This window comes from Felis catus, chromosome A1, assembly GCF_018350175.1.
Source record: "Felis catus isolate Fca126 chromosome A1, F.catus_Fca126_mat1.0, whole genome shotgun sequence".
NCBI lineage: Eukaryota > Metazoa > Chordata > Mammalia > Carnivora > Felidae > Felis > Felis catus.
In genome coordinates, this window is record NC_058368.1 from 7,968,636 (window position 1) to 7,992,776 (window position 24,141).

General features: G+C 44.6%; 1 protein-coding gene across 4 annotated transcripts in view; it reads right to left on the bottom strand.

Moving 5' to 3' along the window:
• FLT1 (fms related receptor tyrosine kinase 1) overlaps positions 1-24,141 on the bottom strand; it is a 178,802-nt gene that overhangs the window by 76,078 nt on the left and 78,583 nt on the right. For all 4 annotated transcript variants that reach the window (XM_023250349.2, XM_045047390.1, XM_045047454.1 and 1 more), the window contains 3 exons: positions 17,216-17,330; positions 8,512-8,620; positions 1,919-2,227 (listed from right to left, as the gene is read on the bottom strand). In XM_023250349.2, coding sequence (XP_023106117.2) covers positions 1,919-2,227; positions 8,512-8,620; positions 17,216-17,330 — 533 coding nt within the window. The remainder of the gene's footprint in view (positions 1-1,918; positions 2,228-8,511; positions 8,621-17,215; positions 17,331-24,141) is intronic.

A 24,141-nucleotide genomic window follows, 5' to 3' on the forward strand; every position in this document is an offset into this window, starting at 1 on the left:
CACAGTGAACAATGAATTACTCGATGGAATTCTCAAGATCATCTCCTGCGAATACTAACACCCTTCCCCTCCCCGCGAAGCTCGCAACTGCAATTTCAAGGGGAAGGAAATGATCGATTCTGCACGTCTGATTTGCCATCTTTTCCAGAAGTGATATCCCTCAGCCGTTTTACTTGTGTTTTCAGCTTTAGTCCAAATCGAGTCCCCACGATCTGGGCCACTGAGGCATTGTTTCCCGAAGGAACACGCTGACTTATAATGAACAAAGACGCCAGACAAAAAGAGCCATAGGTAAAATTTCAAGATACAATTGATTATTCTTTCCTCTGGGCTGACAACTTCCAGGTTCCTAATTGTTTTCAGAGCATTTGGGGCTCCATGAAACGGGCATTCTGGGGAAATGCTATTGTTTACTCCTTCACACTTGACAAAAGCAATTCCCACGTGAAAGACAAGTTTAGCCCGTGGGACAGGGTCTGTTACCTAAAGGAGGAAACGGTCTGGTGAGTTCCCAAGCCTGAAAAGTTGTCATAATGTCACCTTCTATTGAGCTGCCCGGCCACTGTGTTCTCAGCCCCGGCTATTTTGGTCCCCGGAGGTTGTTTTCCAATAGTCCATGCAAGTCACATATCATGATCGATCATTGATGAAAACAACAGAACAATGCATATTAAATTGGTGAAAAAATCACTTTCCCCTCAAATGCAAGCCTACAAGAGATTATAATCTCTCCTGATTTAAACACGGCTCCCTGAATTCTGTTCCTGGGATTTCGCCATTTCTTAATCCCCCCAAAAAATCCTATCACCATCTGCATACAGGGAAAGTGGACTTTGTTTGATGGGCGCATTTAGAAGAATGCATTCAACCTTCGGTTCACGAATGCCTTGATTTCCTTGATAAACGGATCGTGGTTTGTCTCTGAATGCCATCACCGAGAGAGAAGGGAGTTCTTTAAAAGAATAACCAGGGGACAAATACTCGTAAAATGAAGCCAGGATCCACTTTTTGTCAGAGGCGGTCAGTGGCTGCTGGTCCACTCAGAGGCCCCGTGCTGACCAGTGGCCTGGTTACCCGGATTACGAACCGGCTGGACTCCGGTGGGCATTCTTAATTCATACTGTGATAAAGCTTTAATACCTCTGAACTACACCAACATCTTGCACTCCTGGGGCCCATTTTAGAACTCCAGTTTAAGATTAATGTGCTTACTGTAAAAATAATAATAATAATAATAATAAAAAGCATTTTCAAATAAATAAGCATTATAACTTGCTATCCAGGTGCCATTTACAAATCAAGAGCGGAGGAAATAGTACAAAATAAAACCAGACGGAGGTCCGACAGAGTCTCAAGTTCAACTGTACTCGTTCTGAGCTGGAAGATTAACTTATTCACGTCCATCTTTGGCAGAAACCAGCGCACGTGTTTAAATTATTCAGTTTGCGTAGCTTCGACACTTAAAAATACAAAGAGGCTGGCATCAGAGTGGGAAGAAAGGATCAGTCCCAGGTTGTTGTTTATCAGGCAGGAGGAGACAGCAAAGACTGACAAAAAAACAAAACAAAAAAAAAAAAAAAACAAAAAAAAAAACAGAGAATGCGCCGCAGGGATCCTCCAAATCCAAACGCGCACCAAGTCGGCCCCAGAGAGCAGAGCCCCTCAGCCTGAGTGGGGAGCCCCGGGCTGGGACCTTGGGAGCTCAACATCACTATCATCTCCAAACTCATTTTGGGAGGAGCATCTCCTCTGAGCCGGAAAGGTAGCAACAGTGACAATAAATCAAGATGATAGGAGACAACTGTTACTTTTTAATGAGTCCTTTAATGTTTTACATTATTTTGTGTGGTACAATCATTCCGTGTGCTTTTAAATTTGGAGATCCGAGAGAAAACAGCCTTTTTGCTGCAGTGCTCACCTCTAATTGTAACTTCTTTCTTCTGGAGGATTTCTTCCCCTGTGTATATGTTCCTGGCTCTGCAGGCATACGTGCCTGAATCTTCCAGGGAAGCATTCTTGACGGTGAGATCGAGAGTAACAGAGTATTCTTTAGTGATGGCCATTTTTTGCTTGCTGATACTGTGATGCATTGTGCGGTTTTTAACTGTCCGCAGCAAAAGCCAAGTAATGTCTCTGTATAAGAACTTGTTAACTGTGCAAGACAGTTTCAGGTCCTCTCCTTCCGTCGGCATTTTTTCCAAGTTAACGTGAAATCCGTTGGGCACGTCTGTAAAACAAGAACAAAGAGCTTCAGTTCGTAGAAAACTCAAGGCGTCTCATCGGGAGACAGTCACAGATCTTAACAACCGTTCCTACACGAATTCTCTCAGCATCAGCCTTAAAAGGATGAGTATGTGTCTCTTCCTTTCTGGGGAACTGATCCGACATAGGTAAGAGCCACCTAAGGGCAGCCCATCAGAAGCGAGGCAGGAAATGCAAAGCAGGCTGATTGGGGGGGGGGGGACATTTTCCTTGTCTGGGGCAACAGAGTGGAATGTGTTTTACAACTTGGAATGATGACCACGTTTCCCATTTCTTTAGTCTGCACAGGACTCCTCCTGGCGACTGGGCGAAATGGGCAAGTCGTAAAAGAGCCATTTGAACTAAAAACCAAGGATGGGGGGGACTTGGGCGGCTCAGTAGGTTAAATGTCCGTCTGTAGCTCAGATCACGGTCTCATGGTTCACGAGTTCGAGTCCCGCTATTTGCACAGAGCCTGCTTCTCATCTTGTCTCCCTCTCTCTGCCCCTCCCCTGCGCGCCATCTCTCTCAAAAAATAAATATTTAAAAGCATTCCTCTCTCTTATGGTTTCTCCTCGTGCCTCTGTTTCTTTTTAACACCAAAAAAACAAAAAACAAAAAACAAAAACCACAAAAAAAACCCAAGGGTAGTTTAATGGTCAAACTTCTCCAAAGTAAGTGAGTAAGTCCCAGGTACGTGGTAGGAGACTTGAACCATGCCAGTCAACACCACTTTAAAAAGTTTTTTTTCAACGTTTTTATTTATCTTTGGGACAGAGAGAGACAGAGCATGAACGGGGGAGGGGCAGAGAGAGAGGGAGACACAGAATCTGAAGCGGGCTCCAGGCTCCGAGCCATCAGCCCAGAGCCTGACGCGGGGCTCGAACTCACGGACCGCGAGATCGTGACCTGGCTGAAGTCGGACGCTTAACCGACTGCGCCACCCAGGCGCCCCTGCACCACTTTAAGCCTAGACTTTGCCAGTAAAAAAAACCAACTGGCCTCCCCAGTTTCCTACAATCGGATGGATAGTACCCATCCTGCTGGGGTGCTATCTACCTTGCCTGCCCTTGGCTGGCACAGTGGGCAGAGAAGAGCCACGGCACATGCTCAGGTACCCTTTCAGGGGGACGGTCCTACTTGGACATACGAGAACAAAATGCAGTCAACTAATCTGGAAGAGCCGCCGGATGCTCCGATGGGGGAGGGGGAGAGTAATTTCTAAAAATCAAGTTTCCTCTCAAAAACGTAGGGAACACCTTCTGAGAGCTACCGTGCCATCAAAAGCCATTTCTCTCCTGTCGATCCCCAGCTAACCATCTCTGTCTCCAGCAACACCTCAGGAGCGTGCCTCCTCGGCTTCCTTAACCTTGACCTTCACTCAGCTTTTTGCGCTCAAGCTCCCTGGTCTCATTTGGGAGCATTCCCCCCCCCCCCCCCCGGAGGATTTAAAAAAAAAAAAAAAAGAAAGAAATCATTGGTCACTGGCCCCGAACTGACCTGCTCTCAAAACCCTCCCATTGCTGGTCACTTGGTGGCATGTCTGTATTTGAGCAAAGAATTTGGGCCAACATTCTACAAAGTACTTTGAAGATGAAAAGCATTATGTTCTGCTATTATTATTATTATCCGTTGCACACAAAGCTATAAAGAAGCCTTTAAACCTTAGGGGGACAATAGTCCCAAATTAGATATCATATCAACTCTTTCCTAAATCGGCCTTTGCTTGTTTTTCTGATTACTCTAGGCTTTGACTTTATTATAAAGTGTCACGTCTGAAGAAATGCCAAAGTATTCATTTGAAACCTGGGAGCTAACAGTGGCCTATGAAGCTGTCAGTGGCTGGAGAGGAGACCAGCAAAGGTTTTCCTGCTTTTAAAATGAAAAGCCAAGGATGGGTCAGAAGATGCCGAAGCAGCTAAGACGCATTTTCAACATAACAATAAGGTGTCAGAAACAGCCCCTCTAACTCAGCATCTTTTTACATTTGGGACATCTTCCAAGCCTGAGGAGTAAAACGTCAGCCGTCGTGCGCACACGGGCCACAGTCGAATCATTTCTCCAAAGACCCCAGGCTTGCCATTTATGAGGTCCCGTCCTGGCGGTTAGAACCCAAGCGAGCCCAAGTAACACCACTGAGATCATGCAGAGTTTCTATTTACTTTAGTGATTTGAAACTTCCTGTGGAAATAGCTCACAGGTTTCCTGATGGAAGATTTTGTTTATCTTTGCCAAGCACCACGAGGAATCTCAAAATAAAATGCATTTAGTGACACTGGGAAACCAGGGAGATAAGGCAGTGCTGTTCCTGCTTCGCCCCCAGTAATTGCTAACACACCCAGCCCTAGTCCCGCGGAGTGCCAACAAATGGCGAAAACACACACACGGAGGCAAAGAAAAGAACCAGCTGGGTTTTGAGGTCTGCTTCTCACACCGTTAGCGAAGTCACTCTAGTTCATGTCACCAGACAGCCTCTTAGAAACGACTCTTTCTCAGGCATTCTCTTCTGATCCATAGAAGATGATAAGTAAAACGTCCTAACGCTAGTTAACGAATCCAGAGGGATTTTTTTCCTCTCAATTCATGTGGATTTTTTTTTTTTTTTTTTAGATGGAGTACAAAAACAGACCCAGGAAAGAACTGCCTTCTAATGAAGCGAAAGCAGGCGACCTTCCCACACTGGCGTATCTGTTGCAGGTTTCGGCACAATCCTCGTCGGCACCAACTAATGCATATCACATCCGTGGCATCTTATGAGATGTCATGGACAAGAATCAATCCTTGCTCGGAAGAGATATCTGATTTAGGGGTAGGTGCAAGAGTAATCTATTTACACGGGTGTGTATTAGGGGATGGACATTTTGACTCAGTTGGATCAAACATGTGAATCAAGCTCACGAAACAGACAAGCATAGAAATGCACAGGTTGAGAGGTATAGCTTGGCAGGTCCTAATAAAGAAGGCTTTCCTTCTGCTGAAGAACAGAAAGAACATGCCCTAAGAAGTGAGCGGTTACTAGAAAGTTGTTTGTTCGTTTCAAGTAGCTACTACGGGCAAGTGAATGGCAAAGTTTAGAGCAGAAGGGGTGGGGAATTCTAAAGGCCAAGGCCAACTTGTTTTCATTAGTTTGGAAGGCAACTGTGTTAAATTGTTACTATATTTTAACGAACGGGCAACAGGACTGAAATGAGGACCAGTAAGGATCCAAATCCAGATCTTTTGATTTAGAACAGGTGAATTTTAGACAGATCTTTTAAACCAGTGTTTGCACTAGGTTAAGTATAAACACCAAGCCAGTATGCATTCATCTTTCAGAAAATAGACATGGAAGGGGCAACATTCCTGAGTATTTAGCTCTATCTCTAGTTGAGAATAAATCTCATGACAAGGATTTAAGAAAGAAAAGAGTCATAATTAAAAAAATAATGAATTATTAAAATAATTTTTAAAATGTTTTAAATAATTAAAAAAACAACGAATATAAGCAAATTATAATTACCAAAACTAGAACTTTTCAGGACTAGCAGAAAATAATTCAGAGCAATTCTATTCAGTTTAAGATTAAAGCTCTTGAATTTCTAGAGGAAAACACCGTAAGCCTCAAGTACGTACGTCTGACTTGAATTCTCATCGCCCCTTTCTGTGGACAAGCCTGGAGATCTAGAAAGGATTTCAGCCATCCCATGGTTAAAAACTGTATAATGTGGAAGGAGTAGGAGAGAATCTCTGTCTGCGTTCAACAGACATGCTGACCACAGACAGACACACAACAATGCAAAGTTCAGGAGGATGGGCTAGATATTGGTGTTGCAGTTGAGGCTGGTCATCAAATTAATCATTTCGGGGGACTCCGAACAACAAGGAAACGAACACAACATTCCCCTCCACTCTTGGTAACTCCTCTTCCGGTATTGCCTTCAGATCCAGGCAAGAGGGGTCCCTGCCCTGGGCCTTTACTTGGCTCTATGCTGGCTGTCCTTCCCCCCACCCCCGCCCCAATATAAAGAGTCTGTGGGGTCAGGAAAGCATGCCACCCCAAGCCTGTGCCACCCCCCGTTCCATGTCTTTTTTTTGGGGGGGGGGGGTCCTGGGGATCCCAGAATTCCCTGTAAAGATGGCCTCAAGTCTGCTTGCAGACTGAAAAAGTCCTCCTGAGGTCAGACTGCTCATGAGTGTGCACACTTGTAGGTCCCAGGGAAGACTGTTAGGGGTGTGGACAGTACTTGGCTGGCCATACACGTGCGTGCACTAGTGGGGCACAGCCAGGAATAGAAAGAGAAGAGGGGGGTCAGTTCCTTCTGCACCTTCAGGCACTGTCACATCCCCCTGTGGACCTGTGAGTAGTCCCCGAATTCGGCATCCGCGTCTCCCATTTCGGGCCATCGTGGAGAGGTCTATCTGCCCATGAGAAGCCGAACCATAGCATGGTATCCGGTCTGGGCTCTGAGAACGTCAGGGCAAGGCTAGCCTCTTCTTTCTACCTGTTCAGATTTCATGCCCTCCTTCCCCCGGACCACCTCAGCCCTTCCTTCTCAGAGGCTCAGAGCACCACCGGACCACACGGTACCCACTGGCCACGTGTGGCTACCGAGCCCTTCAAATGGGGCGAGTGTGACGGCCAAGAACTGAATGGTATTCCGTTTTATCTCAATTGCTTTAAATTTTAAACACTGAAGCCGAACAAGGTTTTAAAAATATCGATCGCATGTCAAGATGATGATATTTTGGATACACTGGCTTACATAAAATTCATCTTACTTTTTATTCCTCAAAAATGTAGTTTTACTGGAAAATTCTAAATTACGTGTGCGGCTTGTATTTCTATCGGACAGCATTGGCTTAGCGTCGGTAAATGCACCTGCCACCTTGCTGCTACACATGCCTCTTGATATGAGGATGTGACATTTCTTTTTTGTGTTAAAACTGTCTTCCTATAAAGACGGGGCAGCCGTTCAAGTGCTCAGGGCAGCGCTGAACTGTTCTATTCAATGGGGAGTGCCCACTAAACTTGTATAAACTTGTTGAACGTTCAGCACAGGATTGCTCAATCTTTTATACTTTAAATCATACGTACGGTGACTAAGGATTTGCATAGGAATTTGTTTCCAATCAAACATAAAGGACAGTACCTTTGTTCCTAAGTGGTCCAAATCACCCAACGCTGATAAGAGAACCAATATTGTGTGCAATGGCTATCTGAATCCTTCTCTAAATAAAGGAATTTTCCAACTTGGAGTAGATACAAACACGATTTCCCTTACACTTCTCAGCTGTAAGGGGACAGGGGCTGACCCGGTCTAGGAGTGGCTCTGCTGTGTCCCTCTTCACCTCTCCAAACCCCATTTCCTCACCTGGAAAGTGTGGGGGCTATCAGGCTGAATAGCCTCTCAAGTCTCTTCCGGCCCTCACATTCTGTGAGAATCTACCTCAGGAGATCTCCCACGACACAGCTTCTCTGAGGATTGGCTAACTTGCCGGAAGGCTCCCTGTGATCTGACATCCCATATGTCTCATGCAATCAGACCTACCTATTTCTTTCTAGAGAACTCTAGGCAACTGCTGCAGCCTGCCCCATGCAGCGCGAAGTTTCCAGAAAGCTGGCAAACTGCCCGGGTTTCCTCAGAAAATTGGGGGAGTGTGGAGCCAGGCAATTGTTTTTATACTTTGAGCTACTTACTTCCTTCCTGTACCCACGGAGGGACATAGGGAGTGCCATTTGTGTCCCTTGGACATTTTAAGATTTGCAGAGGCCATCATATTTAAGGCTGAAAATCAGTAAATGCTACCAAAAAACAGCACGTGAGTTACCATCAACAAACTCAGTTTCAGAGTTCTATAGGAGAGCCTCATTCCTCAAAAGCAGAAATGACTTACGTTGTGAGACAATTAGCTTTTTAATTAAAAAAAAAAACACGTCATCAAAGGTTTGGTTTCCTTGATTATTACCAAACAACTGCTATGTACCAGACCCCATGCCAGGTGCGGAAAAGAGTTTAAAAACGAGTACTACAAGATCCTAACCTCACGACCCAATCTGGGGAGGAAGATGCACACAGACGGCTCTACAAGGGAACTTGGAGAAATAACTTGTTAGATCCAGTGACGCCAAATTCTATTCCTGAGAGCAAGGATGAAGTTACTCAACGTTTAACAATTCTATGGAATTTTTTAAAAACAAAAATCCTTCCAGCTCTAAGTGCACCAAGAAGCAAATTGAAAGGACATCAAGGTCACCAGGCGATCTTTGTGAGTATAGGGTATATCGCTTACCTGTGATATAAAAGTTTATGTTTCTTTCCACAGTCCCTACTTTATTAGAAGCCACGCAACTGTAGATTCCAGAAATCCTAGCGTCCGCCACAACCAAGGTACTAGCCGTCTGTGAAAGAAAAGGAAACTTTAGCGAGAGCAAAGAACCATTTGAACATCCCGAAGATTCTTCTGAGGGCTGAAATGATTCAGCTATTCCATTCATTCAGCAAGGGTACTATTGCACGCACGGTGGTTTACCAGAAGGCTCTCCCTCCGCCGAGCCCCAGCAAGAATGGAAAAATAACAGGAAAGCAGGTCCTCAGGAGACCGGGGGCTATGACATCCGACTCGTATGAGGGTTTCAGGCTTATTTATCTCGTGCTGCTGGCGTAACAATTATAGACCTAAAGCTGAGATGCGGGACGGCACGTCCTACTCTGTGAGGTGGTCACTTCCACGTCAATGAGAGGAACAGGTGAGGCCGAGGCCTTCCCTTTTGTTCGGATGACCTGAGATTATGGATGCGTTTGGTAACAGGAGGTCTCTTTGCTGTTTGCTTCTGTAATGGGCATGTCCAGTGGGCAGGGACAGTGGAGAAAGGCTGGCTGAACCCTTTCTTGTAGGCACTCAAAGAATGTAGCCTCATAGCCCCGAAGGTGCTGAGGGAGAGGCTGGAAAGTTCACTGAGGTTGTCAGTGTGTGTGTGTGTGTGTGTGTGTGTGTGTGTGTGCGCGCGCAAATTACTCAACTTCTTCGCCTGCCAATTCCCAGTCTAGGAAATGAAGACCAAAGTTGTGAATACGACAGTATCGTTTCACTAGATTTTAGTGCTATTTGACTAATGAGCCCTGAAAGAGACACCGGGTGAGTGTGAAGGCACGATCTAAGCTGTGATGTCTCAAAGAGTAGCGCGACACACATTTACACAGCTTCAAGACCCGCTTTGCTGTCTTTTAAAGATCAATTAAAAAAGAATAAAGATAAAAATTAGTAATATGCAACAGATGGTTGGTTTTAAAATTTAACCCAGCCTGGCAAAAAATACATACTTATACATTAAAACAAAATGACAAAAGCTAGTTAAGTTTTTTATATTTAAAAGGACAAAAAAAAAAAAGAATTTATCCCATTATTTCTAGATTGTTGCAGCTCTTGCTCTAGAACACAAATCACTGGTCAGAGGCTTTGAAATTACAGAGGCTGCCTGTAGTGATGCCTCCGGATGAGAGGGGTGTCCTCGCCGAAGTGTTATTTAGACCCAGTGACTCACAGGCTAAAGTAATATATAGACTAAAATGTGACAGTGGGCATGCTAAGGCGATGAACACAAACTCTACAAAAGGTCCTAACATTTTTCTGAGTTGCTAAGTAATGGGCTCATCACTTCACTTATGTTCTCCTATCCCAGCCAATAAATGGACGTTTTTGTCTTTTATCTACAGATCAAGATGACTGAAAACTACACTCCTGGTTTTTTTGTTTGTTTTGGCCAGTGAATTTTCTGTAATTTTCACTATGGTAGAGTGTATATTACATGTTGTTTCCTCTTTTGTTTGTTGGATCTGTTTAATTACATCTGCTCATATATCCTGTATGTCGTTGACATTATTGGCAACGAAAACATCTGCAATTTGTGGCAATTCTCATTCAACTTCGCCCTCACTGATTGGGTGTTCATCAAGGCACTGAGCAGATGTTGTAGGGGAAACAGAGATGAACGTGCCACAATCCCTATCCTTAATCTTGAAGAGTCCTTGAAGACTTACTTTAAGGTGATAGAGAAGAAATTCCCTACTTGATGGCCAAATATGTATTATTCTCTCTTCTGCAGAGAAAATACTCCCATGCAGGCAAATAACCAGTAGAGAAGACCCTGAAGGAGCTCAGGGGTCTTTTTCTCTATGTTAATTATTTTTTTTCTCTATGTTAATTATTAATCGATACAAGAGGTGGCAAGTAAGAGGAAAGAGCTCTCCAGAATATTTCTTTTGAATTATCGCACCCCCCACTTAAAAGCCATGGAAGAAAATGGAAGTACTTCGAAGAGAAGCTTGCAGGCAGCAACGTGAAAGGAAGTGTTAGCTCGTGGCCGCTGGGACAATGCAGACTGTCAAGTAAGACTCTGACTTCTTTATTTGGTCTCTGGAAACTTGGGCCCAGACGCAGCCAGTTCAGACCCAAGGGACACCAATGAAGGTCTCCCCCCCCCACCCCGCCGCTCAAGCACTGCTTTTTTTATGACGTTAGCTCTCAAGTTTTATCCTCGCGGGCCTCGGCACAATCCTATCTACATGCTTTGATTTGTTGCTCAATAAATAAGTGAGGAACTCATTTCTGTCTGTACCGAGAATGCTGATATTAGGGACAGTGATTACCTGAATCTGAAAGTTCTATCTGCGTTTCTATTAAAATTACTTTGATTTCACTGAACTCAAAGCAAATGAGCAAGGGAAAGTCAATTCAGACGTGCACATCTGCCATAGTTAAGACTTGGGCAGGCAATCTGGCGATTAATTCCAATGAACAGATGGATAGCTCAGAACCCTTGTATAATCAGAGAATAAACTCGAGATACCTAGCAATGAAAGGAATACAGGTCACACGATGAGCCACAGAGATACAAATGCATCCGAGTCTCTCTTATTTTGCTTGAATGAGCCCTCCCCAAACCCACACCTTAGCCATAGGCAAGTCTGCTCCAGAACTCACCTCTCCCAAGTTTCTATTAAAATCGAATGAGAAAATGACATTGATGGGGGTTTACATTATTTGTTTCTGGGTACATTTATGTAGCCCTCTAGCTGTGTGCCAACGTGTGAGGTATCATCTCATTTACTCCTCCCTATAGCCCCGTGAGGTGGGCATATCACCCTTGATCTCTACATGAAACTGCTTTTTGCCTTAAAACTCTTTAGATGGAAAAGCACAGATCTATTGGTAGTGTTCTGTCTACTCTTCGGATTGAATTTTTCTTGAAGAATACATCCTTAAATTGGCAGAGATGGGTCACATAAGCTGAAATCTTCCTAGGGACAGAAATACTCGGTTCTTTCTTATTATTTGACACAAGCTGCAAGCTGTTTTTCAACTGATCCATTATTATAAGGTTTGAAAACAGGACGGATGAATGAAAAAGGTATAAAGAAGGAAATTTAAAGATAAGATGAAATTAATACCCTGTGATCAACTTTATTAAAAATTATCTGATTCTAGAGCACTTCTTTTTCCAGATAATGTATTTCTAAATTACAAACGGAAACGTATTTTCATGAAAAACAAAAGATGTTTGGCAACGGAAGTAGAAACTTTATAGGGTCAGAAAAAGCTCACGTGTGAATTGTAGGTGGGTGCGGTTTTTCTGGGCAGAAGACAACTTCTCCTAGGGCGTTAAGTCTAAACGCAGGAGTCTTCTGAGTGAAAGGGACAAATCCTTTCCCCGGTGCCTGTAACCAAATACTATTGTTTCGAAGGGGGAAAAAAATGAAAATAGCCCAACAGTTGGAACACCAAATATTAACTTAATACTTGAAAAGGGCAAGTGCCAAGAATTTGAGTTGTTACATGTGGAATCTACACTTTGAGGGTGCCTTTAACTTGCCCTGCCAGGACCCCAAGGATTTAGACAGTAGAAAAAGACCCTTAACGTCATTCTCCGGGTTCTGTTACACGACCCAAGAATGCTGATGAAATGTGTTGTCAGGTACTGTAGAGTGGGAAGTTATTCATACCCCTTCCTTCCTTCCCTCTGCCCAAGCATGAGTAACTCCCTACTACAATGCGGTTTGAACCTCATGGAAGAGAATGGGTGGGATGATGTGTAATTCTGCCTAATTTCCAGAACTCATTTTAAAAGGTCTAAATATGGAACGGTGATTTTAATCTCGGGATGTTTCTAATATCGTTTCCTTTTAAGTGTGTCAGGGGGACATAAGAGTAGATATATAAAGGCCATGGAAGAATCTAAAATTAACCTCGGGTGGCACGTTCGAGCCAAGTGATGGGAAAATAGAACAGGAGAATTCAAAAAAAAAAAAAAAAAAAGAAGAAGAAGAAGCCTGGAGGAATGTGGGAAATGAGACCCGAACTGCAATTCTGTGATTAGGTTTCATGCCTCTTTCGTGGATCGGTCCCATATGGCACACTTCTCAAGGTAACCTCCAAACTAGCAAACTACCTCGGCGGAAAGGTCGCCAGAACGGTAAAATTGTCGCAACTCTCCAGCCTCACGGAGTTAACGCCGTAATATGTATTTCCTGACTGTGTTTTCTAACCCAGGGTCCCTTCGACTTCCTACTCCATAGCTGCAACCCCAACAGTCTGGCAACCCCATTAAACAATACTAAAACTTCTCACTTGTTATCAGCAACTCCAATTGATGACTCATTTTTCACAGATCTAGGCCAAAACTTGCCAATAAGGAAACTAAATTTGATTGTCCTCTGCACCCTTCTAGGAGTTAAACAAAAAAAAAAAAAAAAAAAAAAGGGAAAAAAAGGAAACGCCTGGAATCTTACGGATGCTCCAGTGAGCCCTCCATTTTCTTGATCTGTCGGGGGGAGGGGTGTCGCTGGACAGGCTCGTTATGTGACTGTAGGTAAAAGGGTCATTTATAGTCTAAGCTGGGACTTTACTATGCTTGCTAAACATGGACAGAAAAGCAGTTTTGTAGACACAAGCGCCCACTGGGTCTGGAGGTCTATATTTAAAACCTTTGCAGGAGCGCCTGGGTGGCTCAGTGGGTTGAGCGTCCGACTTCGCCTCAGGTCATGATCTCACGGTTCGTGGGTTCGAGCCCCGCGTCGGGCTCTGTGCGGACAGCTCGGAGCCTGGAGCCTGCTTAGGATTCTCTGTCTCCCTCTCTCTCTGCCCCTCCTCCACTCTCCCTCTCTCTCTCTCAAAAATAAATAAATAAAGCGGGGCACCTGGGTGGCTCAGTCAGTTCAGCGTCTGACTTCATCTCAGGTCATGATCTTGCGGTCCGTGAGTTCGAGCCCCGTGTCGGGCTCTGTGCTGATAGCTCGGAGCCTGGAGGCTGCTTCTGTTTCTGTGTCTCCCTCTCTCTCTCTCTCTCTCTCTGCCCCTCCCCAGCTTGCACTCTGTCTCTCCCTCTCTCAAAAATAAATACACATGAAAAAAAAATTAAAAACAAAACCTTTGCAGAAGTGCAAAATTACGAAACGATAAAGTTGTTTCAAGCCACATGACAGACAATCAGGGAAGCTCTTCTCTCCCTCAGGGTTTGGGCCTTCACTCACCCTGTGCTTTCCAGGTATCCTGTATGGAGTCAGGTTGCTGTTTCAGGGTTCATTCAGGCTAATTCGAAACCTCATCTGGCTTTTTCATTTTTCATTTTTTTTTCCTATTGTGTATTTTTTTGGCTAGGATGCCCCCATAGGACTAGAAGCTGCCGCTGAAAGTAGGCTCATACATTCTCGTGTTAATACCCGGCAGCCAACGGTACGTGTACCTGACGTGGTCGGAAGGCAAAACAAACTGACACAATCGATGGCACCTTAGAGTTTTCTAGTAACTTTGTGACAACCGCCTTGCTTTCTACTCTGAGGCGTCTCCTTTAAAAAAAAAAACGGGGTGTCACCCCAACTTTCAAGTTTACAGAATTTCCTCTTTTCAAAGCATCTCATTGAAGTGCTCTTGCCCATGCTATCCATCATGGGACGTTTTCAACTACTGTTCATTTCTATTAGAGAAAAAGAATTTTAACCACCGCTGTGGTCATAAAAACTTTTCCTAAATCCTTGACAAGTGGTTGTTCACATTTTGTTGCAAGCCGTCACCACCGTAATTTCTGTACCTAGTTGGTAGAGCAGTGGTTTTGGGAACAGGAACACTTTGCTTTGAGTTTCTCATTCACCACATTTAAGCTGTTTGAGTTCATCTCGTCACCCCCATTTTTCTTATCTTTATTTTAAAAAAATGTTTTTAATGTTTATTTTTGAGAGAGAGAGAGAGACACAGAACACGAGTGGGGGAGGGGCAGAGAGAGGGGGAGACACAGAATCTGAAGCAGGTCCCAGGCTCTGAGCTGTCAGCACAGAGCCCAACGCGGGGCTCGAACCCACAACCGTGAGTGAGATCATGACCTGAGCCGAAGTCGGATGCTTAACCCACTGAGCCACCCAGGTGCCCCTCTCATCTTTAAAAAGGAGATAAGCACTCTGCCCAAAGACTGGCGAATGTCAAAAAGTTTTACAGAACGAGGAACTCAGATGTTACTTGTTGTTATTGTTCAACCCTATGTGGGGGGAATGATGTTATCTATTTTGTTGCCTTCAAATGCAAAAAATACAGCTGGACACACAGATAACATAAGCATAATCACACTCCAGCCGACAGTATCCATACGAATGAACGGCTCCAAATCAAGATATGCATATATAAATAGACAATTTGGCAATGGGTTGATAGGTTTCTCCTTTTTAAAGCATTGCTCCCCCTGTGCCTGATAAGAACAGATTTTTAAGTGTATTTTTCACTAATGTCAACAGACAAAAGTCACCAGGTCTCCGGTCTCCTGAGATGTGCCCAGTTCAGAAGGTATCAGATACTGCTGAGGCTCAGTGGAGGTCAGGGGCGCAGCGAACGCACAGTGTTTTTGCAGAGAGGGCAGCAAAGGCAACCCAACGTGCCTTCCCTAAGTTCAAGGTTCCTCTGCTCTTATGCAAATCCGCTGCGTGCACAATTTCTACCTGGACACTTGAGGGCTGGGGGGGACCAAGGCCAACATGAAGCTCAGGAGATTTGCTGAGAGTAATAAAGTCCATTGTATCTGGCCCACGAGTAGCAGGTTTTCAACCACCAAACATAAAACTGTGGTAGCCTAGAAGTAGGGTAAAATCTCTGAGCCTTTCCAGTTCTTGGCATCCTTTTTTAGAGGAGTTGGATTTCCAACAATGGTCAATGGGTACAAAGTTTCAGTTATGCTAGGTAAGTCCTCGAGACCCACCATAGGACACATGCTGTGGCCTCTATGGAAACATCTGCTAAGTGGTATCATTCATTCATGCATTCATATATTCAATGGGAGGAAACTCTTGGAGGCGACGGGTGAATTTATGGCATTGACTGCGGTGATGGTTTCATGGCTGTGCGTTTACCTCCAAAGTCCTTAAACTGTATACGTCAAATCTGTACAGTGTTTTGTACATCAATCATACCTCAATAAAAATTTTTTAATACTAAAAAGAGCACCAGCAACGATGCCTACTAGGCTCTCAGGTCAGGGAACTTTTTTTTTTTTTTTTTTTTTGGTTAGAAGTCTATTTTTTTAAAGGTGGGGTATAATTGATACATAACATTGTATTCGTTTCAAATGGAGAGCGTAATTTGCATGTATTACCATACAATCACCAAAATAAGTCTAGTTAACATCTGTCATCATACATAGTTAAGCAACTTTTTTTTTTTTCTTGTGATGAGCACTACCAACGTCTATTCTCTTAGCAACTTTCAAATATGCGATACGGTATTATCAACGATAGTCCCTATGTCGTGCATTACATCCCCAGGACTCAGTTACTTTATCACTGGAACTTGGCTTGATCACCTTCACTTATTTTTCACACCCCTCACCCCACCACCAATCTGTTCTCTGTTATCGATAAGCTTGGGGGGGTTTGCTTTGGATTCCACATGTAAGTGAGATCAGACAGTGTTTGTCTTTTTCTGCCTGACGTCTTTCACTTTGCATAATGCCCTCCGAGTCCATCAATGTCCCAAGTGGCAGGACTCCATTCATTTTCGTGGCTCAGTAATATTCCTTTGTGTCTACACAGGCCACATAGTCTTCATTCATTCACTGATGGACACTTAATTTGTTTCCATAAATGGGCTACTGTAAGTAATGCTGCTATGAACTTGAGGGTGCACGTATCTTTGACATGGTGGTTTTGTTTTCCTTTGGATACATATCCAGAGTCAAACTGCTGGATTACTTGGTAGTTCCATTTGTAACTTTTGGAGGAACCTCCAAAAACCTCCATGTCGCCCATAGTAGCTGTGTAAATTTAGAGTTTCGCCAACAGGGCACAAGGGTTCCCTTTTCTCCACATCCTCACCAATACTTATTATTTCTTGTCTTTTTGATAATGGCCATTCTGACAGGTGTCAGGCAATAGCTCATTGCGGTTTTGATTTGCATTTCTTAGGTCAGGGAATCCTAACATACTGTATGTGTTTGCATACCCTGAGTAAGGTTTTGCCCTTGCAAAGACAGAGGGGGAAAAACAACATATTTTGTGAAATGGAAACATTCCACTCGAGCCCTAAGTCTCATATCAGCTTATGCTTATGCTTATCGACACCCTACTTTATGGGTTATCAGGGATTCTCAGTCCTGGGTCCATGCTAGAATCTCCCAGGTAATTTGTTATGAACCTTAGGCTCTACTCCAGAGATTCAAATGCAATTAATAATTCGTGGAGTATTCTAATACTCAGCTAGGGTCGAGAGCCATTGATATTTGAGAGGCAGCTCCTTTGGGACCTAGTACTCATTCCTTTGGAAGTGGTGGGCCACCGGAGAACCGAGCGCGCGAAGTCTCAGAGTATCTGTGCACGAAGACCTGTCTCAGATCTCGTCTGTCTTCTCTTTGAATTTTTGTTTGAGCATTCGAATGACTTCTGGCTCTAGTCAACCTAGAACCGGGAGCTGAGCGTGTGTTTTTAAAAGAAATATCCCAAATGCACATTTTTGCAGACAGTACCTTATTCTTTCCTTCTATTATTGCTGTGCGCTGAGTGATGCTCTCAATCCTGTTTCCTACGTTGCCGTCAGGATCCAGGATCAGGGGCTCGTCATTATTGGAGCAGAAGTCATATCTATTTAAAAAAAAAAAACAAAAAGTAGGTCATCACTATGTTGCTTTGTAGCATGGTAGCATGGTCCAGTCCAGGGTGACAGGTGGAATCAAAATCATCATTGGTTAAGTCCTGAGATAACAAGATAAAAAAACACATTCTCTTCTTTCCCTTGGAGTGTCCCCCCACATCCACCCTTAGAACTTACAAACCGAAAACACATTTTGCTTGAACTGAAAGAAACCCACACCAGCGTATCTTCGTACATCCTTCCTGTCCTAAATGTTAAATACTAAGTAAAAATGCAAAAATTAGGAAACTGAGTATCTAGATTTTAATGAGTTCATGGAAGAGGAAACATGCAAACACAGGGGGGAAAAAAAGAAGTTACGTTAATGAATGGAAACCTCAAGGAAATAATAGCATCTCACATCTAGAAAAGGTTGGCTTTTAATTAGAATATTCCATTATACAGCTGATTTTTTTCCAGGGCTAATTAAGTGTATATGGAAACACACAGCATGAAGCAGTTGTTAAATTCAGTCTATTTCTTTCCAAGTTTGGGGAGATCACGAGAAGCTCTTTAACTGCTTAGGCCTCGAGTGTTTAATTATAAAACAATCTCCTCGGTCTCTAAAAGTCCGTGAAATCTCTTATTAAGCTAGCTAGTAGAGTACCCTTTTAAAGACAGAAGGTAACATGCTCTCTCAAACACACATTATTATCAGCAAACTACGGTTTTCGTATGGTTTACTACTCAAATTTTGGTGTAAATATTTATTTGCCATGTATCATGTTCTACATAACCCAGGTTCTGCGTGAATTAAAAAAAAAAATCCCAACAACAAAAAAGACACTTCCGTCCACTCTGACCCAGTCAGGAGTATCTTCACTGGCCCCGCTGCCCGCTGGCTTTTCCCACCTCAGACCATCCCCCGAACGTTCGCATTTTTAGTGGAAACCTTTCTGCTCCAAAGTTCCAAAATTTGTGGTGAGCAGAGAGCCTGCTGGGCTCTAATTTATACGCGTTGTGGGCAGATTATGGAGCTCTTCCAACCAGGAGGAACTTCAGCCTCCAGGCTGTTCGAGGAGGAACAGCCCAGTTCCAGAAAGAATGGGCAGTTGATCCAGGGTAGCCAATGGCAGCAATGATTGACATAAGATGATAGAGAATAAAGTAGGTGAGGAAGAAGGTCGGATAGATGGGACTGGGATGACCAGGAAAAAGTTCTGTGATTATCCCTCTCCTTGAGCTGAGAAGGGGCTCCGGACTGTTAAACCACTGAGTCTCTCTGGGTGGTCTCCCCTCCGGGCCTGTCAAGTCCTCCCCCAGAGCACTGACCACTTTCTAAGTGGCCCCCCTGGGCCAGCCGCTCCAGGGGATGGGCCCCCATCTGCTTAGTCACTCCGTCCTCACAGTAAGGCAAGGGCCTAGCGTGTAATTGGCACTCCATTAACACCTATAAACATACACACCTGCACGGGGGACAGATAGGCGGTTTCTAGTAAGAGCTTTCATTTAACTGTTCGTTATTTTCAAACATACTGGTTAAGTAGAGACCTAATGTACTAAAGCCCCACAGACTCACCGCCCAGACAGAAGTTATCAAGATTTTGCCACAGCTGTTCGGGTCTATCCTTATTTCTTTCCGTTTTCTCTTCTGTGAAGTATTTTGAAGCAAATCTCAGACATCGTGTCATTTCAGCCCTACGTATCCCTAAAAGAGCGCACACCTTCTACGATAACGACGCCATCATCACGCCTAACTGTACCAGCTCCGTGTATCAGTCTTGCCCAGATGTTTTTAAAATGTCTCTCTTCTAGACTCTTAAAAATTGAGAAGAAACTGAGGGTTGATGGGGGGGTGGGAGGGAGGGGAGGGTGGGTGATGGGTATTGAGGAGGGCACCTTTTGGGATGAGCACTGGGTGTTGTATGGAAACCAATGTGACTATAAATTTCATATATTGAAAAAAAAATAAAATGGCAGGAGATATTTAAGACATAAAAAAAAAATGCCTAATATGGAGGCTAAATAAAACTATGCTCATGTTGTTTTTAAAAAAATAAATTAATTAAAAAATATATATAAAATAAAATAAAATAAAATAAAATAAAATAAAATAAAATAAAATAAAATAAAATAAAATAAAATAAAATAAAATGTCTCTCTTCTACACAAGTTAGATTATAAGATTTAAAATAAAAAAGAACAGTAAGGACTGGCCGTTCCGTAAGGAGCGTAAGAAATTTCTGCCAGATATGCCTGATCATCATCAGGGAAAATCGGTCAACATCTGAACTGTTACCGATTAGTAGAAGAAAACGAACCCAAGAGGAATGATATCCTCTCTCCTCTAACTTGAAACACATTAATGCCACAGTTTTGAAATCACACGTCATCGCGCTCTTTTTCGCGATCGGTATTCTCCGTTCTCTAGACTGTAACATCCCTGCCCTCGCATCTCTCACACACACTCAGTACGCACACGGGTATATACACGGGACATCTGCCCCCCACGTAGCCGGGGTTTCGTGCACACGCGCACACCTGTATCAGGCCACCGCGTGTGTACTTGGTACCGTTGCCATCGAAGGGCTGAAGTTCTCTTATACCTGGAAAAGAAGCTCTGCATTTCATTCTTTCTTTTCCCCCCAAAGAAGGGACAAAGATCCAGGGACGCCTCACGCGGAGATCTTAATTGCATCCTTTTGGTCTTCAGGAAAAGGCAGAGAAATATGTTGGAGCCCAGCAAGTCTAGGCATTTCCCGAGGGAAGCGTGGTCTGCCGAGTTCACGTGGGGCTGTCAGCCTCTGACCCCCACCCCCGCCCCCAAACTCTGAGGGCGCTGACGGTGGCACCAGCCCTCCTATGGACACCACAGGCCGGCCCCGGTGCAAAGGTCCTCCGAGTGCACAGGACAGATTCTGTGGCTGTTTTCTAATTTGGGGACTGCTTTTTTTTTTTTTTTTCCTTTTTCCCTCTTTGTAATTGGAACCATAAAAATAGAAGGTCATTTAGGAGCCTGACTATATAACAGCACTTGAAAAGAGATTGGGGGGGGAGGGGAATTTGCCGAAGCCTTAAGAATACATCAAGCTCTTGAGGAAGTAGATTGTGCCATGTTTGAAGATGCAAAGATAATCACTGTGCTGGGAACCGTCTTGAGGGGGGAGGAAGCCGAACAACAAGAGGAAAGCAGCGCTCACTCCTGATTTCGCACAGGAAGCCCACGGCACCTCCTGTCAAAGGGAGATAAGAAAGCTCCCAGGCACTATTCTGGACAAGGCCACGGTTATCAGCTTCAGCTCCGCGCGGTCCTCTCCATGCGCCCGGCCTCTGTCCCTTGCCTAATGAGCTTTCGGACTCCTGCCTCCATTTGCATACAGCGCGCCAAATACAAGAGCACGGGGGGTTGGGGGGGGGTGGTATTTATAACCATCGAGTCGCAAACGATTTCCGGGGTAAGAGTGTACTCTGTGTCATCTCATCAATTGCCCTGGAGGTGAAACAAATTCACCTTGGCCTAGAGATCGATGTCAAGACGTTAGACCCAAAGGGCCGATTAGGTATCCAACACACGGCGCTGGAGATCCCTCCGTGTGACACGTCAGTCTGACTGCAAGAAGGAACCATCTGTGAGACTCTCCCACCTGGTCTAAGTAACCGGGTGGGTTCTTTCCGCACGTCATGGGAAAACACCACCCTCCAGAGATGTGCAGGACTCTACAGACCCACAGGCTTTGGGTTGAGGTTTCCTGTAGGGGTGACGGATGTGCCCTGTTCCCTTCACATTCATAAATATCTGGCTCCTCCGTGACCAAGGACAGATGAAGCCAGTCTGGGGCCACAGACAAAGGCAAAGCCAACACCGAGGTCAAAGCCACAATCTTCACTGCTGGTCCTCACAGGCAAGCTAACCGGCCACAGGCTACAGCACACAGCATGCATAAGGGTATTTCCTACATGCTAAGCACCACGCTGAGGGATTCGTATACTCTATCTCCTTAATTCATACAACATCCTAAAAAGTAGGTACTATCATCCCCCCTTTAACAGATAGGGAAATTGAAGATTAGAGAGGTTAAGTACATTATTACCCAAGGTCAAACAGCTAGTAAATGGCGGAGGCAGATTACAAGTCAGTAATCTGATTAGTAAACGGATTACAAATTAGTTCTGACTCATTCCAGAATCTGTGCACTTAACCCTTACTCCATATGCCACACAACATCCACCGACTGTCCTCACATACCAAGAAATTGTTACACTCCAGTGCTTCTTTGTGTACAGGAAGAAAAGGCTTCTCAAATATTCACTACGCAAACTGCATTACTGCGCTGGGGATGCAACGGGTTGTTTTGCTTCGTTTTGTTTTGGTTCTTTTTTAGCCCTTTGTGCAGTTAAGGGTCAGCTTCCTTCCAAAATTTGGCAAACACCCTCATCACACAACCAAAACATGTTACGCGCCCACAGTGTGCACGTTCCACGATCACAGCTTCTATCAGAACTCCTTTTGTGATCCGAGTCTCTGAACTCGGTTCCTATTCACCTTTACAAATCCTTTACGTCACCTTGACACGAAATGCCGTACAGACTGTATCCCAAGGTGTCCCTTTGTGTTCACCTGTGCATTTCTTAGTGCTGGCTTTGAGCCAGCCGATTTTCAGACTGTCTTCATTCCTCCTGCCTCTCTTCCCCCTCCCCCCGACCTCAAAGGCAGAACCCACACTTTCTTTAGAGGATGGACTGTCACATCTCCTGGAATGAGAAGGGAGAGTCCAGCGGGGTGGGCTTTAGCCGCTGATGGTCAGTATCTGTGTGTTCTTTGTTGTGGTGCTCTAACGGCCCGACGCTTCACTGAGCCTTTCTAGAAACTGACCTCGTGTTTGGTGCCTGTAATGGTACCCAAGCCTCCTATGGTTATCTAATACAACTTCTCATTTCTTAAATGATTTCTACCAAATTTAGGAACCACCCCAATTCCGGAAGGTCTACTCCACAGCCTGACTCTCAAGATGAAGACACACGGGCGTGGTTTGTTTTGGATTGCCTTTCACCCCATGGTAAGTAACTGATTAGCTGACCTTTCCTTCAACGTTTCGCTTCTGCTAAATCCTGACTCTCGGTTGGTGAAGGGAAACTGACAGTTACTGGGCTGATACTACTGTGCCTCAACTAGGGAGCTACAGACATTTAAGTCCAACTAATTCTCACAGCCCCCCCTTGGGCGAAACAGGCATTATCATGCCTGTTTCAAAAATTGCTTTACTATGAAGGAAACCGGGACTCAGAAGTAGCAGACCTGGGATCAGACCCCAGATGGTCTCAAATCTTTCCATCAAACCAGAATTCAGTCCATCACACATGACACGTTCTGTTCCCAAGAAACCTCCCCAAACCCTTCTCACCACGCTTCACAGGGTGAATCTGGCTCAGAGTCACGGGTGAGAGGAAAACTCTGGGGGTCCTCGGAATCTAACTGGTGCAAAGTCAGACACCAAGAGAACGTGAAAAATTGGCTTTCAAAAGCACCTAGTCCTTTGGTGGAGGGTGAAAGGGGCCGAGGGATGTTTTATAATTACATTTTTGACATAAATTCCGCTTTGTTTTGATCATAAAGATGTTCTGATGCTAAAATTATAGGAACTCTTGGGCTCCTTCCTACTGGCTGAATTTTATCACTTAAAAAAAAACGCGCAACAAAAGAACAAATCCAACTTTTATCACCATCTCTGTCTTCCCCTGTGACCTACTTGTGTGGGCACGATTGCTGGACATGTTCTAGGATGCCCTAGGATGAAGGACATGTTCTAGGATGTTCCAGGATGAAGCTGGCCTGTTCGACTATGAACTCCAATACACTCGTGGCGGGCAGGTGGCTTTAAAGAGGGCCTCTGGGGTGGGGGTGTGCAGCGATGGGCTGCCTATTCGAGCCTGAGTCATGCCTAGGAATGAATGTATGCCTCAGTTTATAATTAAAGCACAATTAGTTGGAAAAGAGGCTCTAGAAAGCTCTATGAAGTCTCAGGACGGAGAATAACCTCCCTCTCTCTTTTTTTTCCTTCTTTGGATGATGAAATCGGGAGGACTCCCGGTGGGGTGGACCCTGCTTCTCTGTTTAATGGGGTCTGACTGCACGTGCTAACTCTGATTAGAATCTGTACAGAATACCGATCATTTCAAGTTAGGAAACCAAAAGGGGAGAGCAGTAACGAAGAGCAAATCGAGGCTGTAAAGTGTCTTTAAAGAAGAAAAAACTAGAAAGGAAAAAAAAAGACCACCTGGCAGCCTGACAGAGGGCACGGCCAGGACTGGTTGCCCATTAAGGCCCACCCTCCTGTAGAAGAGCCTGATGTAAACTTTCCTCCGCTACTGTGCGTCTTGTGTCAAAACATTAGTGACCGTGTGCCTGAGCCAGCAGATGAACAGAATCTGCAAACACTCTCTGCTCTCCTCCTCTCACGTTCTCTCCAAACAAATACAACAATATAGGGGAGGGGCCGCCGGCAGAAAAAAGGTGTGGAGTTGGAAGGAGTGTTTAGACAGAATGGTTCCTGCTCCTCGTGCTCCAGGAAAAGGGCCCGGGCCTTGGGGGTGGTCACAGGGTCACGCCGAGGGGATTCTGGACGAGTGACGACTCTTGCGCACGGAGAGACCTTGTGACGCCTCGGAGCCCATACTGAAAACCACTTCTGGTCTGCACGGAGAGGGGGGAGTGGAGGCGGCTTTTCAGGGATTGAAGGCTCTGGCCCAGCTCCTTGGACAATGGTGGAGGTGATCCAGAGCCCTGACCACCTCTGTTTCGATAAGAGCTTTTCCGTGAGCGTC